Source organism: Helianthus annuus, chromosome 17 (assembly GCF_002127325.2).
Source record: "Helianthus annuus cultivar XRQ/B chromosome 17, HanXRQr2.0-SUNRISE, whole genome shotgun sequence".
In the NCBI taxonomy this organism is placed as follows: domain Eukaryota; kingdom Viridiplantae; phylum Streptophyta; class Magnoliopsida; order Asterales; family Asteraceae; genus Helianthus; species Helianthus annuus.
The window spans coordinates 41,517,327-41,536,488 of NC_035449.2; the positions used below are offsets into that span (position 1 = coordinate 41,517,327).

General features: G+C 37.5%; 1 protein-coding gene across 1 annotated transcript; it reads left to right on the top strand.

The window, feature by feature from the left end:
• Positions 1-17,514: 17,514 nt before the first annotated feature.
• LOC110897843 (zinc finger BED domain-containing protein RICESLEEPER 2-like) lies at positions 17,515-19,162 on the top strand. Its single transcript, XM_022144577.1, has 2 exons — positions 17,515-19,067; positions 19,144-19,162. Exons 1-2 carry the CDS (start codon positions 17,515-17,517, stop codon positions 19,160-19,162), a joined length of 1,572 nt encoding a protein of 523 aa, XP_022000269.1.

Sequence of the window (19,162 nt, forward strand, 5' to 3'; positions counted from 1 at the left end):
ATTACCCCAATTCACATACCCCCAATCTTCGTCATCATTAACCTGACAATCATAGTAGCCCCCGTCATCCGAATTTTCCGTATGAACACTCACATGCTCCGGCGATTGATAACCGGGAACACTATAAGGTTCGTCATCGGGGATGGCGTTCCTCAAGTCATCTATGTTGAAAAATGGGTCTTCGTTCGCGGGATTGCCACGATCTCGGTTGCCTCGACGGTCGGAATTGACATTCCGGTCATCAAGGTTGAGGGGTAAGGAGGTTTGTCGATGAAGATTTTGTTGTTGGGGTGTTCTTTGGTTGTTGTTGGGATTTTTGTTTTGGAAAGGTGGTGTGGGTGGTCCGGTATTGTTGTTACCACCCGGTCGCTCTTGAGGTATAGGTTGGACATTTTGAGAGGGGTTGAAGTTGCTTCGGTATTGAAATTGGTTCGGGTTGAGATTTTGGTTTGAGTTTTGGTTTGCCATTGAATCGGTTTCAATGGTCAGTGTGAACTGTGGTGTTTGATTGGTTTGATTAGAAGCAAGTGTTGCTTCTAACCGGCTTGCTAGGTTTCTTCTTGCTACTCTTTCGATTTCCGGTTCGTAGACTAACGGTGAAGTCCTCCCGGAGTTCCGCGTATGCATGCACTACCTGTAACCTACACAAGTAACACACCCCGCGTAACAAAGAAAAATACAAAGTACAAGAAGAGAAACTATGCACGCACTCCCCGGCAATGGCGCCAAAATTTGATCGGAGTGTCGCGCTCCGGTCAAAGATAATATTTATAGTCTCAAATTACCCTTAACAAATAGCTAGTGGTAGTAAGGGGTCGAACCACGAAGAGTATGTGGTTTGCGAATGGATTTGGATGAATTCTTAAAAGGTGTCACAATTATGAAGCTTGCTAATTTGTTTTTGTGATTTTTAATTGACTTTGAAAAGATGGAAAGTCGATTGGTTTGATTAACTACTAAAGATTAACACTTGAAAGAAACTTGATTGATAAAACAAGATAAGATAACAAGGTTCACACCCGGTTCGGTAATTGCAATCCTAGGGCTTCTACACGTTTTCGATTCAATTTAATTGCAAGATGATTAACAAATTTAGTGTTACGAGGCTTAGGTGCCAAGAGCTATCAATGTCGTAAGTGACGGACCGCAATGCACTTCGTTACCAAGAACATGTAAACTCTAACCTAGATAAGGCATAATTGCACATAAACATTTCGCGAAGTCAAATTTAATATTCACTCGAAAATTCACGAATACAATACCAATGCAAGACAATTATCATAAGTTTCAAAATCAAATCACAACTTGTCACAAATCGAATCTCAAATACAATGTTTAAACCCTAAGAACTTACAAAAAACCTACACCGGGTTGAAACCTCCAAGGAATTAGCCGCTCATGATCGAAGTTGCTTGATCACCGGATGTTTGGAACTCAAATCAGATCATCTTGATGCTTGGAGATAGTGAATGATAATGATTAGGGTTGTGGTGAGTGATGGTGATGAGAGGATGGAGAAAGTGGATGGACTAGGGTTTTGGGTAATGAAGATGATGATGATGAATTCGTTGATGATTTGGGTGATGGATGGTGATAAGGATGGATTAGAGATGATGTGGTGATGATATTAGGCTCCAAGAACAAGTTTCAAACTCAAAAACAAGTGTAATTCCCATTTCTTGGTCAATAATGGTGTTATAACTCGTCCCCATTCAAAAGAAACATAATTTTCGCGATGCAAGAAAGTAAGGGGCGTCCCCGACGGCCCTTGGAAGTCTCAGTTTCGCCCGACGGCTTAATTAGCTGTTTACGGAGGTTTCTGGCTGACGGAACAATCCAGAGGGCGTCGCTGACGCTGCCTGGTTTTGCCAATTTCGTCCGAAACTGTTTTCTTCATAACTTCTTCGTTATAACTTCGTTTTACTCACCGTTTTCGCCCACGTACTCGTAATTCAGCCCTCTATCATGCCATCTTACAATATATTCATTTTAGATCCATTGACATTCCCTAAAACACATCCATTCTTCATGGTTAACACCAACTTGTTTTCTGTTTTCCATTTCTTGATCCCGGTTGACGCGATTCGCGTCCCGGTGCTTCGTCTAGCTCCTGATTAGCTCCTTAAACTCTTTTAGACCTGTAAAACACAAATCCCATTAAAAGTAGGCTATGCAAGATTAAATGGTACGTAAAAACATCAACTTAAGCATAAACGATCACCGGTTTTCGACCACGTATCATTACAATCGAACGACAGATACCATAAAAGAAAGTTCTTTTCTTTTCGTTACGAGTAGCTCAAAATTTTGTAATCTAAACTAGGATAGATGGTGTGATTTAAATATAAGGGATGTAATCTTGTAAGATTGGTTCTAGTTTCTTCTGCTGACCCGTCTTTTCTATAATTTATATAGAAGTTTTGTCACTAAAAAAGCTATATATTATTAGTTTTACAAAATTTATGAAAATTTAGGGTGCTACAACACTACCCCACAAAAAAATTTGTGCCCGAAATTAAAAACCGTGAAATACAATAAATGGCCTATTTAAACAATGATAGCGAATCTTGGGTTCCAAAAACTTACCTTGAATAATCAGAATGCAAAATTTTCTAGGAGGCATCTAAAAGAAAACATGATTTGTAGATGATGACAAGTATTTTTTTTTCTAACCTAACCATGTCAGGATCGGTCTGTTTTTCCCCGTTGGATGGCATCTACGGTGATAGAGCTTGAGTGTAAGGATGAGGGTGGTATGGGAGTTGAGGAGGTTGTAAACTTAGGTAGTCTTGGTTTTGGGGTTGAGAAAAAGCCCAAGTGTGAGGATAGCTTTGCGTATGAGTTGGAAAGAGAAGTGAAATGGTTTGGGAGTTGACAGAACGGAATGAAAAATCCTAAGTGTGGGGAGAGCTTAGTTGTTTGTGATTCATGTTTTTGTTTCCCTACACTCGGTTTTAGTTTAATGGAGAAGGAAGGTGAGAGTTTGAAAGAATCGGGAAATAATTTGAGTGGAAGTGCTGGAGCCCGTAAGGTTTCATGCGGAGGTGAGCTGGATCTACATGATGCACCGTAAGTGTTTGAAAGTTTAGAGAATAGGGGTAGTACCCGATTTTGTAGAGTTTGAATCGTAGGTCGTAGTTTTGAGTCGTTTTGGTAGTTTTGGCAGATTTTTTTTGGGTTTTATGTTTTAAGTCTTTTTACAGCTAATCATATCCGTCATGAAGCTTGGAATGTGAAGAAACCGAGTTCTGAGGTGGTTTTCTAGTGTAAATTTGGGTTTGATTTTTTTTGGGACGAAGTTAGATGAATTGGAAAAATTTCTAAGGCATTGAAACTGAAAAATTGAGAAACTTTCTGTGAAAAAGGGCTCCTCGTGTGTCACGCGAGGAGCAAAGGGGATCAAACCCGCATGATGCGGTCAACAAAAGTCAATCAGAGTAAAATAGTTGGTCAAGTCGCGCGACGATGGTGTTTTGATGCCCGGTTCAATCCGTTATTCGGGTTTACTCAGTTTTTCGCATTTGGTTTGGTTACGGTACTTGTTTTCCTGTATTTTAAGTCGTTTATTTTGTACCATGAGTCTAAGTTAGTGTTTTTGAGTCGGAACTGCTTTTGGTTTTTTCTTGTGCAGGTTTGAACTGTACCACACATACTTAATCGCCATTCGGGTGATTTCGGAGCATTATTTGTCGAGACAATCCCGAGTGTACTAGTAAGTTGTCAGAGCAAATCGCAAATGAAATGTTATACGATCGAGCGGGATTGGACGCGAGTTTTGGAGTTTCCGTGATTATAAAACAAGCTAACTCCTTTCCAATCATATCAGAACCGTTAGGGAACTTAAATTTTGAAAAAAAAAACGGAGCCAAAAGCGATGAAGTAAAGAAGTCTAACAGGTAACCAAAGAAGCATTTAAGTAAGTAAAGTCAGAAGCATTCATCACTACGCCATATATACCTCTGACTTGAGGAGCTGATGACGTAGGTGGGTTCATATCCAAGAACGCGCCTAAAAGGGTAAATTCTTATCCAGCAACGCGGAAATGTTAGTTCCTTTTTACCCCTTTTAGCCGCTGAGCTTGCTGCCCAAGCCAGCTGGGCTAAGGAGGCTGCACTATATATAGATGCATTGGGCGTCTCAAATAACATTCCGCACTTCACCCTCTCACACTCTCATTCACCACACTCTTCCAATTCCTTATCCTTCCCATAAAACATTTAACTTATTCTCATGCCGGAGTCCGAACGTAGGAGACCTCCTCCTGTGCTAAGACTAATGGTTTGTTGCATTGAAGAACCCTTGAAGCCTCAGAGCCTAGGGCTAGGAGACGTCTATACATTTCCCAGTTGGTTGTTTGTTGTTTCAATAGGACAAATGGTAAAGAAAAAGAAAAAGAAATATGATCAAGAAAAAGAAAAATATAAAGAAGGGAAAAGAAATGTTAAAAATGTAAGGAGCTCAAGAATCAAACTAACCCAATCAAACACTACAAAGCTTTAAAAGGGCATAGTAAACCACCACGCCATACTTTATTCAGTTGAAATGAAACTCGTTTTATATATATTAAAAATGAAGGTCGGTGGACAGATGTGACGTCCATCAACCTTCATTTTTAATAGTATATAAAATATTAGGCGAATATATTAATTTAATAAATTACGTAAATTTACCCTTATGCCCTTACAATAGCATTATACTCTTATACAATTAGCAACTTGTGTTATGTGTCATTTGTTTAAAAGTCACACCCTTTAATTGATTTTACTCACATCCTTTCATTTTATACATAAAAAATCAGCTTAAGACACAATGTTTTAGATCACACCCTTTCAAAAAGTCACTACTTTTAAATATATCACACTCCTTACAGAAAAATCACAACTTTTGAATATATCACACCCCTTAAAAAAATCATAACCCTTCAAATTACTATTAAATACATCACTACAACACTTCATATACATATATATACATGCACAAAAAATCATAACCCTTCCAACTAATTTCAAATATATCACATCTCTTATAAAGTTACAACCATTTAAACTATCAAACCCTACCCAAAAAAACATAATTTCATATGAAATAAATGGCTAGATATATACAGTAAAGGTTGTGTCGTTTCCTTATTCTACGCGTACAAAGACCAATGGGTACGATTAGCAACTTAAGAATTCTTACAACACCAACATCGCATCTTTTAATCAAATACAAAATTCACGGTTCATTCAATATTATTAACATTTAACACCAACCATCGTATCACTTAAACAACTGCATAATTCAACGGTTCAATCAATAATGTTTAGCACCAACCATCACATCACTTGATCAAATCCGTTTTTTTTATGAAGTCATCAAACAAAAACCAAGAACATCACTTTTGATCATCTATTAAATACACATAATCGATTCAAGAATTCTTGATCCAAAGGAACGACGAACGAGACAGTTACCGTGGTGGAAAAAAATCATCAAAACTGAAATTTACTTTCTCAAATCAAACGCATTCATGGTTTGTTGATCAATTCATATCATAGTTGGAATTAAAATATATAGATTTTTTGAACATTTCATATCATAATGATATTGGAATAAAAAAACTCACGAACTTTTAAGCAAATTCTCCCCTAAAAGGCCCAATCCCGTTAACTGATGTCACGGAGGTCGGCCACAACGCTGAAATAGGGTTCGTGTGGGTTTGCCGGAAGAAGAAGACGAATTACGTGTTCCGTGCGATCATACGGAAAGTGTCGTACGGTTTTTTTTGAGAACCGTCGGATGCCGAGTCTGACAGGCGTGAAGAGTGAAGGGCTGTTGATTTGGGTGACAGTTTCAGATATTTGTGTGACGGAGGTTGGGAAGATTACTATTGCCATGCTGTTCGAGTTGTCGCGTACATAATGTTTTAAAAACAGGTTCAAACCAGCCGGTTGTACCGGTTGAATCACTTGATACAGCCGGTTAAACCGTTTTTGTATCAAACCCGGTACGAATTAAAAACCGGATTTTAAAGCATTACGTTTACGGGGATGGCGTTTGAGGAAAAAGGTTCATAAGGGAAGTGATTAAACTGAAATACTTATGGATTAAATGTGATGCTTTTTCTTATTATAAATATAAATGTTTTCTGTATTCTAACATTTTTTTTGTTTTTGTGTTGATGAGATGCATATTTAACATCAACTTATCATCGCTTTCACTAGAATGATATACAAATTAATTACTGATTGTCACAATATTAAAATTGACATTGAAATAAAAATGAACCGTAAAGGTATGTTAATTATACTTCAAAATACTTTGTTAGGCCATTCATAACCCGGACATCTAAAGAGTGAAGAGGTCTGTTGACCGATGTAAATTATGTGATAGGTAATGTAGAGTGTAGGATCGTGAAACGACCTTAACGAGTCGATCAGAAGAGGTCTTAGACTGAATCAGAGGCGGAATTCATTGATTCAGTCTTTGTCTAGCTTGTATAACACTAGAATCACTATTAATTGTCTCTTGTATTGATCAGAATGCGATTACAGACACGGAGACACTTCGACAGCACTTCGGTGTCGGAAACAAGACTAACTACTCTGATTTCGCTTGAATGGCCTTTATACAGGCGAAGAGACTCCGCTTGAACATGTACATGTTCATTTCAAGCGGAATAACATTAGTAGCATTCAAGCGGAATCAGTTTGTTTAACTTCGAGCGGAATTAGAACATTTAGATTTCGCTTGAACATGACCTATTGTCATTTCAAGCAGAATCACCACTAATTTCCACTTTCTCGTTTTGCGTGCACTGATCTATAAGTTCTAATCTAAGACTCGAACGAAGATGAAGTCGACAGACAACTGCACCAACATAGAGTAGAGAAGTAGGGGGCATCGACACAGAGGAGAGAAGGGGGCTTTCGTAACCTCTGTCGCACAGTCAAAAAACATCTATACAATAATCTTTCTATAACATAGAATCATAAAATGACTTCACAATGCACTTCATCAATGCAAGTCTACTGCATTCAAAATTAACATCCCGCCGCAACGCGCGGGTTAACGTTAACTCGTTAAATACAAATATCAAATGAAACATTATTATTGGTTTAATCATATCTTCTCCTTTAAACCTTCCACTATATAGATAAATGACATACATCAAAATCACATAGTGTTACTACACCGAAGACTTGTAATTTGATATATGAATAATATCTCATGTCTCATTCGATAGTTCCATACACCAGTCTTGTAGTGCCGCCAGCAAAAATGAATGAGATATGTTTTTTGTTGTTCAAGATTGTAAATTCGTTTACAAGTGAGATTGGTTATCCCTCTATACTCAACTTGCTAAGCTGATATAATATCATCTGAGATGATTGTAAAATGAAGAACATCACTTAGTGGTAGGGCACTTCTGGTAAATAGCTTTATATATGTTACTCTAATCCATATTGTAGTTAATAGCGGCTAATCACAAGATTCAAATTTCAAATTCACGTTGACTAATTATTTATGGTTATTGTATAATTTTGTAAAGGAAATAATCATTCCTAATTGTGTGCTAGTCATCTTGTATTTATATGTATCTACTGTGAATGAAAAAGATATCTCTTTCAATTCTTTCATGGTATCAGCCAGGAAAGATTAACCCTAATTATTTCTATCGCATCTTAATTCCCTCTTCCCTGTTATCTTCTTCCATGGCTGGCTCCTCCACACCAACCTCCACTGACCCAGCTACCACTCCCCTTCACACTCTTCTCCACCTTATCACTATCAAATTGTCATCTTCCAACTATCTCCTATGGAGAAATCAGATTCACCCAGTCCTTTCTTATCTTAACCTTCTCAGCCATATCGATGGCTCCACCACAACTCCACAGGAATCCATCACCACCGATGGTAAAACTACATCGAACCCTGATTATATCACATGGAAGGAGGCTGATCAGCGTGTCCTTCTTTTGCTTCACTCTACTCTAACCGAGGAAGCTATGTCCGAGGCACTCGGTCACAACTCTGCTTATCAGGTTTGGCGCGCCCTTGAACACGCCTACAGTCATCGGTCTACTGAGCGTATGCATACGCTCCGTGATTCGCTTCGAGTCCTTCAAAAAGGTACTTCTTCAGTTTCGGATTATGGCCGAAAGTTTAAACACTTGTGTGACCAGTTAGCAGCAATAGGTCATCCAGTTTCGGAGGAGGACAAGCGACATTGGTTTCTATGCGGGCTTGGTGCCTCTTTTGAAACGTTCTCAACTGCTCAGAGAATGGTTAACCCGTCTCCACCCTTCCGTGATACTTTGGACCAAGCCGAAAATCACGAAATATTTCTCCAGACTCTCAATACTCAGGCCACACCCCAAGCTGCCTTCACTGCTCAATCTGGACGTTTTTCTAACAAATCGTCACGTGACCAGTCTTCACGTGGAAGGTTTCGTGGGTCCTCTTCTTCGAATCGTGGTCGTTCTACTAACAATAGGCGACCACCACACTGCCAATTGTGCAGAAAAGATGGTCACTACGCGAGCTCTTGTCCAAATCTTGCTTCTTACGCTCAAAAGGCCACCCCGCTAGATGCTCACCTTGCTCAAGCGTTTAATGCTCAATGCAACGTTAACCCGGATTGGACAGCCGACTCCGGCGCCACAACACATATGCTTCGTTCAACTGATGCTCTTGATGAAGCGCATAACAACACTGGTAACACATTTGTCACCTTCGGTAATGGTCAATCATTACCGGTTTCTCAAATCGGCAACTCTAAACTCAATAATATACCATTAAAAAATGTTCTTGTGGTACCAAACATCACACGAAATCTGCTTTCAATTAGTCGGTTGACAAATGATGCTCCTGTTGATGTTTTGTTTTCTAATAGTTTCTTTCAAATTCAGGACCGAAAAACGGCGGCGGTCCTTGCTAGAGGCACATGTGAAAATGGATTTTACGTGCTCTCACAAAGCCACAAGTCTCTCGTTGCTGCCCTTGCTGTTCCTTCTCTTCGTGCTTCTTTTGATAAATGGCATAGCCGTTTAGGCCATGTCTCGTTTGATGTTATTTCTATTTTAAATAAACTTGGACAAGTGTGTGTTACGTCCTTATTACCCAAACCGGGCTTATGTTCTTCGTGCCAACTTTCTAAGGCTAAACGTTTACCTTTTGTTGAAAATAATAAACGATCCTCACGTGTGTTGGATTTAGTTCATTGTGATCTTTGGGGTCCTTCACCCATACCCTCTACGGATGGATATTTATATTATGTTGTTTTCGTAGATGATTTCTCCCGTTTCACTTGGCTTTACCCGTTAAAATTCAAATCGGACTTTTACAACATACTCATCACTTTTTTAAACTTCGTTCAAAATCAATTTGAATGCAAAGTTAAAAGTTTCCAAAGTGATGGCGGTACCGAGTTCACTAATAATCGGGTACAAAACCTTTTTCAACAACATGGCATTTTCCATCGCCTATCATGCCCGCACACGCCTCAACAAAACGGTCGTGCCGAACGAAAACACCGTCACATCACCGAGACAGGTTTAGCCATGATGTTTAATGCGCATGCTCCGGCTCAATTTTGGCTTGATGCCTTCACTTCCGCCACCTACATCATCAATCGTCTACCGACTCCCATTCTACAAAACAAATCACCGTTCGAAATGTTGTTTCATCATCCTCCATCATACTCTAATTTTCGTGTATTTGGTTGTCGCGTATTTCCATATTTACGGGATTACACCAAACACAAACTCCTTCCTCGGAGTGCACCTTGCATTTTCATAGGATATAGTCCAAAATACAAGGGCTATCGATGTCTTGATCCAATCACATCTCGTATTTACATGACACGGCATGCAAAGTTTGACGAAGAAAATTTTCCTTTTTCAGGTCATGTATCTACTGTTGATATTGAAAAACTTCTTGTTTCTAACTTTGTTGAAACAATTCCATCTACTGGTTCCCAACCATCACACCAACCTACCCCAAAAAACAACTCCTCCACACATAATTCTCCACATCGATGTACCCTTTGCCCACTTCATGACATTAGCCTACCTCCCTTAGCCCAATCAACTCCTTCCCCTCCTAGCCCAATCACCATTGCAAGCCCAATTTCATCCACTCCTCAAAGCCCTACACATCCTACACCACATTCATCAGCCAACACCTCTCAACAACCTAACACCTCACAACACTCTCACGGCCCCACATCTAATTCTAATCCCACTCATTCCCATGTCTCTACATCAAACCAAAACACTCAGCCTCCATCAACTACTTCTACCCACCCCATGCATACTCGTTCCAAATCAGGAATATTCAAGCCAAAACACTTTGCCAACTTTACTGACTTTTCTACAAACCAACTCCATCATGCGTTGTTCACGTCACATGTTCCTAAAGGCATAAAAACAGCTTCAAAAAATTCACATTGGGTCTCCGCTATGAAAGATGAACTCACAGCCCTTCGTAACAATGACACATGGGATCTTGTTCAACGCCCGACAAACTCCAATGTCGTTGGTTCGAAGTGGATCTATCGCATTAAATACAAAGCTGATGGCTCGCTTGATCGTTACAAAGCTCGTTTAGTGGCTCAAGGTTTCACACAAGTTCCGGGTCTCGATTTCTCTCATACGTTTAGCCCTGTCGTCAAGGCTTCAACGATTCGAGTAGTTCTCAGTCTTGCTACTATTTATAGGTGGCCACTTCGCCAACTTGACGTCAACAACGCTTTTCTAAACGGCCACCTAACTGAGACAGTTTACATGGAACAACCACCGGGCTTCATCGACTCAAAATTTCCGAATCACGTGTGTCGTCTCAAACGTGCTCTTTATGGACTCAAGCAGGCACCACGAGCTTGGTTTCAAAGGTTGAGTGCTTTCCTTATCACCCTTGGTTTTCAATGTAGCCGGGCCGATCCATCTCTTTTTGTTTACAAAACCGACAAGGCATTGATTTATCTACTCGTTTATGTAGATGATATCATTCTCACAGGAAATAATCAAGATGTTATCAAAAACTTCACTGAATGCTTACACAAAGAGTTCAAAATCAAGGATTTGGGAATGCTAAACTACTTTCTGGGTCTTGAAGTCATTTCAAACTCATCCGGACTCTTCCTTAGTCAAGCGAAATATGCCTATGATATCCTTTCACGTGCGGGTCTTTTGGATGCAAAACCGGTTGGAACACCTTTGAATACCACTGACACATTTGTCTCATCGGGAACACCATTTCATGATCCCACAATGTATCGCTCTCTAGTCGGTGCTCTCCAATACCTCACAATCACACGGCCGGACCTATCATACGCGGTAAACCAAGCTAGTCAATTTCTACAAAACCCGACCACCGCGCATTTTCAACTTGTTAAAAGAATTCTCCGCTACGTCAAAGGTACTCTATCATACGGTTTAACATTTGATCGCCCGATTAAAACCTCTCTTGTTGGTTATTCGGATGCCGATTGGGCTCGTTGTATCGAGACCAGACGCTCAACGTATGGGTATTCCATTTATTTAGGAGGAAACTTGGTTTCTTGGAGTGCCAAGAAACAACCAACCGTTGCACGGTCTAGTTGCGAGTCTGAATATCGAGCCATGGCAAACACCGCAGCTGAGATTATTTGGTTAACTCACCTTCTAAGGGAACTACATGCTCTTCCGCCAGACCGACCGACTCTTTTATGCGACAATAAGAGTGCATTATTTTTAAGTCAAAATCCGGTCTCCCATAAACGAGCCAAGCACATTGATATTGATTATCATTTTATTCGAGAATTGGTGTCCGCGGGTCGATTACACACAAAATTTGTGCCAACCACGCTCCAGGTAGCGGATATATTCACCAAAAGCTTACCACGACCACTGTTTGAACGATTCCGTACCAAGCTTCGAGTTGGACCCCTACCTGTTCGCTTGAAGGAGGGTAATAGCGGCTAATCACAAGATTCAAATTTCAAATTCACGTTGACTAATTATTTATGGTTATTGTATAATTTTGTAAAGGAAATAATCATTCCTAATTGTGTGCTAGTCATCTTGTATTTATATGTATCTACTGTGAATGAAAAAGATATCTCTTTCAATTCTTTCAGTAGTTATCCTAAAACTATTAACCTTATCCACATTTCTTTCAATAGTTTGACATTTCCATCACTAGATCATTCACTGCATGCATGAGTAACGATCCACATAAAACTATTGTTCTTGTGATTCCTTACATGCCCGAAATTGTTCCGATGATTTCTTCTTGCGATATACACTTATGTTCTCTCTCAGTGGACCTATATGCACTCACAATATCGAGTGCACGTTTCGTTTTGAAGTAGTTTTTGCTAATTAGGTTTTTAGGCATGTAAACAAATAGAATGTTCAGTGAATGAACACGAACAAACTTTTTATTTAATATGTAAACAAAAGTTCGTTAATATTCGTTTATTTAATATGCAAACGAACACCTTTGTTCATTTAGTTAAACAAACGAACATCAACACATGTATCGTTCGTTTATTTATGTTCGTAGACGTTCGTTTAAGTTTGTTCATATATATCCGTGAACATTTGTTCATTCATGTTCATTAATTTATGTTGTGTGTTTACGTTCATTCATGAATATATTCATTTAAGACTCTTAGACCCATTACAACAAGGTATTTTTTTTTCTAAAAAAGTGTTGGTACACTGAAAGGTGATTTGAAAATTATTTATCAAAATCAGTGTTTTTATTTATTTCTTTTTTTAGTCAAAAAAAACAAAAAAGCCTGTCCTTTCAATCAACCCCTTTCTCAAGAGATGTTCGATCCACTTTCTTTGTTGATTCTCCAACTGGCTTTCACTCGGTTCAAAAGTTCAATCACGGGTTCGATCACTTTTGTTTCTTCAATCAGTTACATTTCTATTGTGTGTTAATTCACAGCCATCAATACACATAGTGGGAGTGCGTGAATCAAGTTCATGCGTCAACCATGCTCATTAGAGTAGACTTTGGGTCAGTTTGAGTATTCCATGTTTTTCTTTCATGTAGTGGGTACATTTTCCTTTTAATTAGCCAGTAGTGATTGGTGGTTTATTAGCCCGTTAAAGTTTGTTTCCCGTAGGAATGAAATGAGTAAATTATACTTAATCTCCAAGTTATCCTCTCCATTATTCTTTTGGTTTCCCTCAATCCGATTAGGTCTACATCAATTTCTTAACATATTTGATTTTTGTTGTTTGTCGTTCTTCAATATTGCTCAACGATTCAGGTCCGATTTTTCTTAAGCATTATTGTTTTATGTCATTCTTTTTTTTGTTGATCAAACCTAATAAGAAACTAGAAATCATAATCATTAAGCATAATGGGACTTAAATCGTTGAGCAAAATCAAAGAATGACCAACAAGAATCAAAAATCGGTCAACAAAACCAATAAATAAAAAAAAACAAAAATACCCTATTTTGGTAACTATTTTTCACCAATAATCTTTATGAGAAAAAAAAACTCCATTACAATTCAGTATAGTTCATGAAATTAAAATATCACCATTACAATTTTGTCTAGTTTTACTATTTTATTATTAGGCCCAAGACATTGTTCTCTACTTTTGATTGGTGTTAGCTCACCTATGTTCGTTTGTTTACGTTCGTGAACCGTTCATGTATATTATTAATGAACAAAGTAACATAAACGAACATGAAAAAGAACCCGTTCTTTTAGGTTCGTGTTGGTCATTTGTTCATTATTAGTTAAACGAATAAACACTCAGTTCATGTTTTTTTACAAGCCTTTTATTTTGTTCGAAAACTATTCTCTTAAAAAAATTATTTCAAGGCAAACTTGTTTTTTCTTAACTAGCAACCGCTTGTAGCTTGCTAAATGAAATTAGACCAGTTCATACAAAATCACTTCATTTAATTCCATTCCACAATGTTCGTAGTTTTGCAAAAATCCTTATCACCGTAAGATTAAAATTGTACAATCAAGTTTGATATAAATCTAGTTACGATCTAATGTATGTAATTAATACTAATACATTCCAGTACGCATTTATGAACTAAACTGTATCTCTATCAAACACGTTAGAACAAAAATAAATGTTTGCACAAGATACTAAAATCCAAACTGTTGAACTAGATTAAGTTAATTTTCTTTTGTAACATGGTGTTAAGATTTAATATTATACAAAAGTCTTATGAAAAATCCAATACAACTTTGTACGACCAACCTGTTTTTAATAATTTGTTTATAATCTCAAATGAAATTTGGTTTCAAGACTCTCAACATACTCTCAACTAAAAGGTTATCAACGACGTTCAAGTTTCACTTTTCTTATATTAAGTTACGTCCGGTAACATATGGACGTTATTTTTTCCATGGTTATACACTATTTTCTGTTGCTATACCGAGTTTCGGTACGTATTGATACCTTAATAAAAATGTATCAGTACAACTAAATTCTTGCCGCAACGCTGGAGTAAACATACTAGTTACTATACAAATATGAACTGCATATTACATAAATGTAAAGAATTTAAATCACTATTAGTAGCTTTAAGAATCAAACAAAAATGATCGATGCCCATATTGTGTGTGTCATAGATGAACTAGCAAAGTTCGAGATTTCATTACATCAGTTACAGCTTATGTCAGAATGGACTGCAACCGGTCAGTCAGACCATTTTTTGTGAACAAATGCAAACTCGAGAGTTTTGGTCTGACATTTGTGTTTGCATGTCATCATTGCACAAGTTCAACGTTTAAGGTCATCTCGTATGTAGGAGTCGAATTAAAATACAAGTAATGAATTTACCAACCATATTTGCTTCTTATCATAAATCATGTCAAGGTCTTTTAGCATTCTTTTTTTATTTTTGAACGCTAAATTTAGATCACTGACGGGTCACTGGAGTATCATTGTACTACCAGCGAAACCACTCAATCATATCCATCTCCACTAGGTAATAATGTCTATACACCAATTCAAGAGAAAACCAAATAAATATGAGAAAACCTCCCTTGTGGGAATCGAACCCAGAAGGCCAGAACCTAACGGTCCCGATATCAAACTCACTATTTTGAATATCCATATCTCATTCACCATTTTCATGTTAGGCATATTTTTGCTTGTTACGAGGCTCCCGTTAGGAGAACGCACACACATAAATTATTAATTATATACCTTGGTATATAAATATTACTAATTTAGAACTCCGTGTATTTCACGGGTTGAATATATATAATTTATATAGTAAGTATAAGTTAGTTACATCTTTAATAAAAACCCATGTATCACTAACTTTCACCAATTGACCGGTATCACTTCCACCTTTCAATTTGTACCACACCAATCCTAACTTTTAACTTATTTTCCTCTGTCACTCACAAACTAACTGAATGCTAACCTAGTTAGTTTTGTGATATGACATTTTTGATGACGTGGCGGATGATGTGCAACTGGCATGGTAATTTTCATGACGCGTCGGCTGATGTGACAGCTGACATGGCAAGTTTGATGACGTGGCAGGTGATGTGGCTACTGACGTGGCTGCTGACATCAGCTAACTAGGTTAGGATTAAGTTAGTTTGGGAGTGCCAGAGGAAAATAAGTTGAATGTTGAGAGTGGTATGATACAAATCGAAAGTTGGGAGTGATATCGGCCAGTTGATTAAAGTTAGAGTTATTTAAATCCAATATCCCTAAATAAATACAATGTAATCTCATAATAGATACAGGTATCAAGATATGTCTTAAAAATGAATTTTGATGTACTATTTATTTATTATAACATGTTACTTTGTTTTTTTATTATTAGGTAAAAAACTTATGTATTATACGGTTTATAACAATTTACAATGTATTTTTTATTATTAGGTTAAAATCTTGTATTCACAGGGTTGGATCAAAGGTGAAAATATAAGAGATAAGCAGAAAAAATAAAAGGTTATTAATAAGAAAAAAAAAGAAATAGTTAGGAAAAGAAATTTTAAATAAATGCTAGAAATTATGATTTAATAATATTATTTTATATGAGAGAGAAGTTGTCACATCCTGATTTCCTGGTGGGCCCGGGCTTGGGGTTTATACGTGACGATCGATATAGATATTCACATTTAGCACAGCGTAAGTCTAGGGATTATAAAATAATTATTACAAAGTACAAGTGTCCGAAAGTTCAAAATAATATACAGACGGAAAGTGTACTAAAGAACCATAGGCGGATCGGAAATTACAAAAAATGAACATTTAGACTACTAGGCTTTGCGTGGAGTCGCAAATTCCAAAATGCAATTACCAAGCAGCTTCAGCCTATTCCGTACTTGCTAACCTGCGCTTAGTCTTTTGAAAATATGTCAGTTTTCACTGATAATTACAATTAACCGACACGTTTTGAAAATCCTTTCAAAACCATTTTATACCATTTGATATATCATTTTCATAAATAACTTGGGACAAACTATATCTCTTGTTACCAGTATTACATGCTTGTCAATACATATGGGGCCCGGAACTAAACGCCGATACATGATTAACCGACATGCCACTTTTTAATAAAAAAATATAATATAGCATAATAGCTTCTGTTAGGTGCAGACCTGGGCAATTCTGACCCAAACTAATATATCTGGGTCATTTTGGGTCTTTTCTAAATTCCATTGGGTCAATTTGGGTTTCCTCTTAGTGATTAGCGGGTCCAGTTGGGTCACCTCATAAACTTTAAAATGTTTTTACGGGTCAGCTGGGTTTGGGATCTAAAGAGAAACGGGTTGAACGAGTTGTAATAAAAAAGAGGCGGGTTAAGTTTCTAGGGTTTTCTTCAAACGACTACGACATACAACATACGACATAGACGTTCCTCCAGTCCTCCGCCATCTCCGCCGTCTCCTCCGCCACAAACCCACCCATCAGATCTTTGATTTTCATCGGCAATCACTTTATAACAGTCCGATTAAGAAGAAATTTCACTTCTGGCGAAAGTTGCAGGTAATCTTTGACTTCCGATTTATACGATGTAAGGGGTGGGGGATTTGCTCGTTTTTAATGTTTATGTGAAGAAATTTATACCACAAAAATTATAATACACACCGGCAACAAAATTCTTAATGAAGAAATTTAGGTGTTTGAAATATAGGAAAGATGAGTAAGATAAATTCTGTTGTGCTTTCGTCAAAAGAAATTTTTGTGTTTAATGTTTTTAATGTGCTTTCCACTAGTAATCAAATAAGTGTTAATAATTCAGCTTTTTTATTTGTGTACGTGAAGAAATTTAGGTGTTTGATGTTGTGCTTTCATGGGGGTACAACTGTTTATGCTTAGGTTACAACTAGGAGGTTCTCATGTGTGAATGTGGGTAATAAAGGAAGATAAATTCTGATTTATAACTGATGACATTAATTGATTTTGAATGTTTTTGAAAACAGTATGATTTGAATAATATGCTTTAAGATGTAATAGAGATGGTTTATAAACGCTTATGTTTATCTCAGTTGATCAGATTTTAAGACTTATTTGATTATTATTTTGAAAGGTATGTCAAACAACTCGGAATTTGGACAACATAGTGTAGAAGGGGAACATGAAGATGAAGGCAATTCATATAGTTCGGGTAAACATCGTTCTTATGTTTGGGACTATTTTAACCCATTACCGGTTGCACCAAATGGGGACAAAAAAGCAAAATGCAGTGCTTGCGGACAGGTGTATGTTACAAATGCAAGCTCGGGAACATCTAACTTAAGACGACATATCCCTAAGTGTTTTGATATTGATGAGCCTGGTCCGGCGAAAAAACAAAGACGCGCCCCTTTAGATCAAGCGATGTACATGGAGATGTTGGCAATTTCAATTATCAAACATAACTACCCTTTCAGCTATGTTGAACATGAGGAAACAAGAAAGTTGCACAAATTTCTACACGGTGATGTGAAATTCATAACAAGAAATACTGCAAAGGCGGATGTCTTAAAAATATACGAGCGAGAGAAGATGATTATTAAAGACAAGTTAGAAAAGGTAACCGGTAGGATATGCTTGACTTCTGATTTATGGAGTTCGGTCACGACAGATGGATTTATGGCATTAACAGCTCATTATGTTGATGAGAACTGGAATCTAAGGAAAAAAGTGATAAACTTTAGAGTTATACCCCCTCCACACAGTGGTTCCATTTTAGCAGAGCACTTGATCAATTTTTTAGCAGATTGGAGCATTGAGAAAAAAGTTTTTACCATCACACTAAACGATGCAAAATACAATGACATATTAGTATATCGTTTGAAAGATCATTTGCGTTTGAATAACGCATTAGTGTGTGATGGAGATTTTACTCATGTGCGTTGTTCAGCGCACGTGTTAAATCTTATCGTTCAAGCCGGATTGAAAGCAATTGAAGGGGCCATTGAAAAGGTTCGAGAGTCGGTGAAATATGTGAGAGCAAGTGCTGCTAGGAAGTATAAGTTTGCGGAATGCATACAAATACTTTCACTACAGTGTGGGAAGCATGTTCGTCAAGATATTGTAACGAGATGGAACTCTACATATCTTATGCTTGATTGTGCATTAGCTTATCAACGGGCTTATACTCGGTTAGCTTTAGTTGATTCAGTTTTTAAAACTTCTCCGTCAGAAGAGGAATGGGCAAGGGTGGAAATAATAACACGACTTTTGAAGCCTTTTTATGAAATCACAACTTTGTTTTCTGGAAGCTCCTATCCTACCTCGAACTTATATTTTCATCACGTATGGAGAATTCAGTTGTATATTGAAGAGGAGATGTGCAATGCGGATCAAGTTATTAGTGACATGGCGAAAGACATGAAATTTGATAAATATTGGAAAAATTATTCCATGATTTTGTCTTTTGCGGTTATTCTAGATCCTCGGTACAAGGTTAAGCTTGTTGAATATTGTTTTTCAAAGCTTAACATGACATTTGAAGAGCGTGAAATGAAATTGAAGTGTATTGTGGATGGTATGCATAAGCTATATGATACGGAGTATAATATTCAATCGAAGACAATGCATGATTCTTTAATACCCGAGAGTATAAATGTTGGTGGCAATACGCTCGATGAGATGGATGGGTTCGATACATTTCAAAGCCAATTCAAAGTTGTTGATAATGAAAAGTCACAGTTGACATTGTATTTGGAGGAACAGAACGTTGATAGAAAAGTAG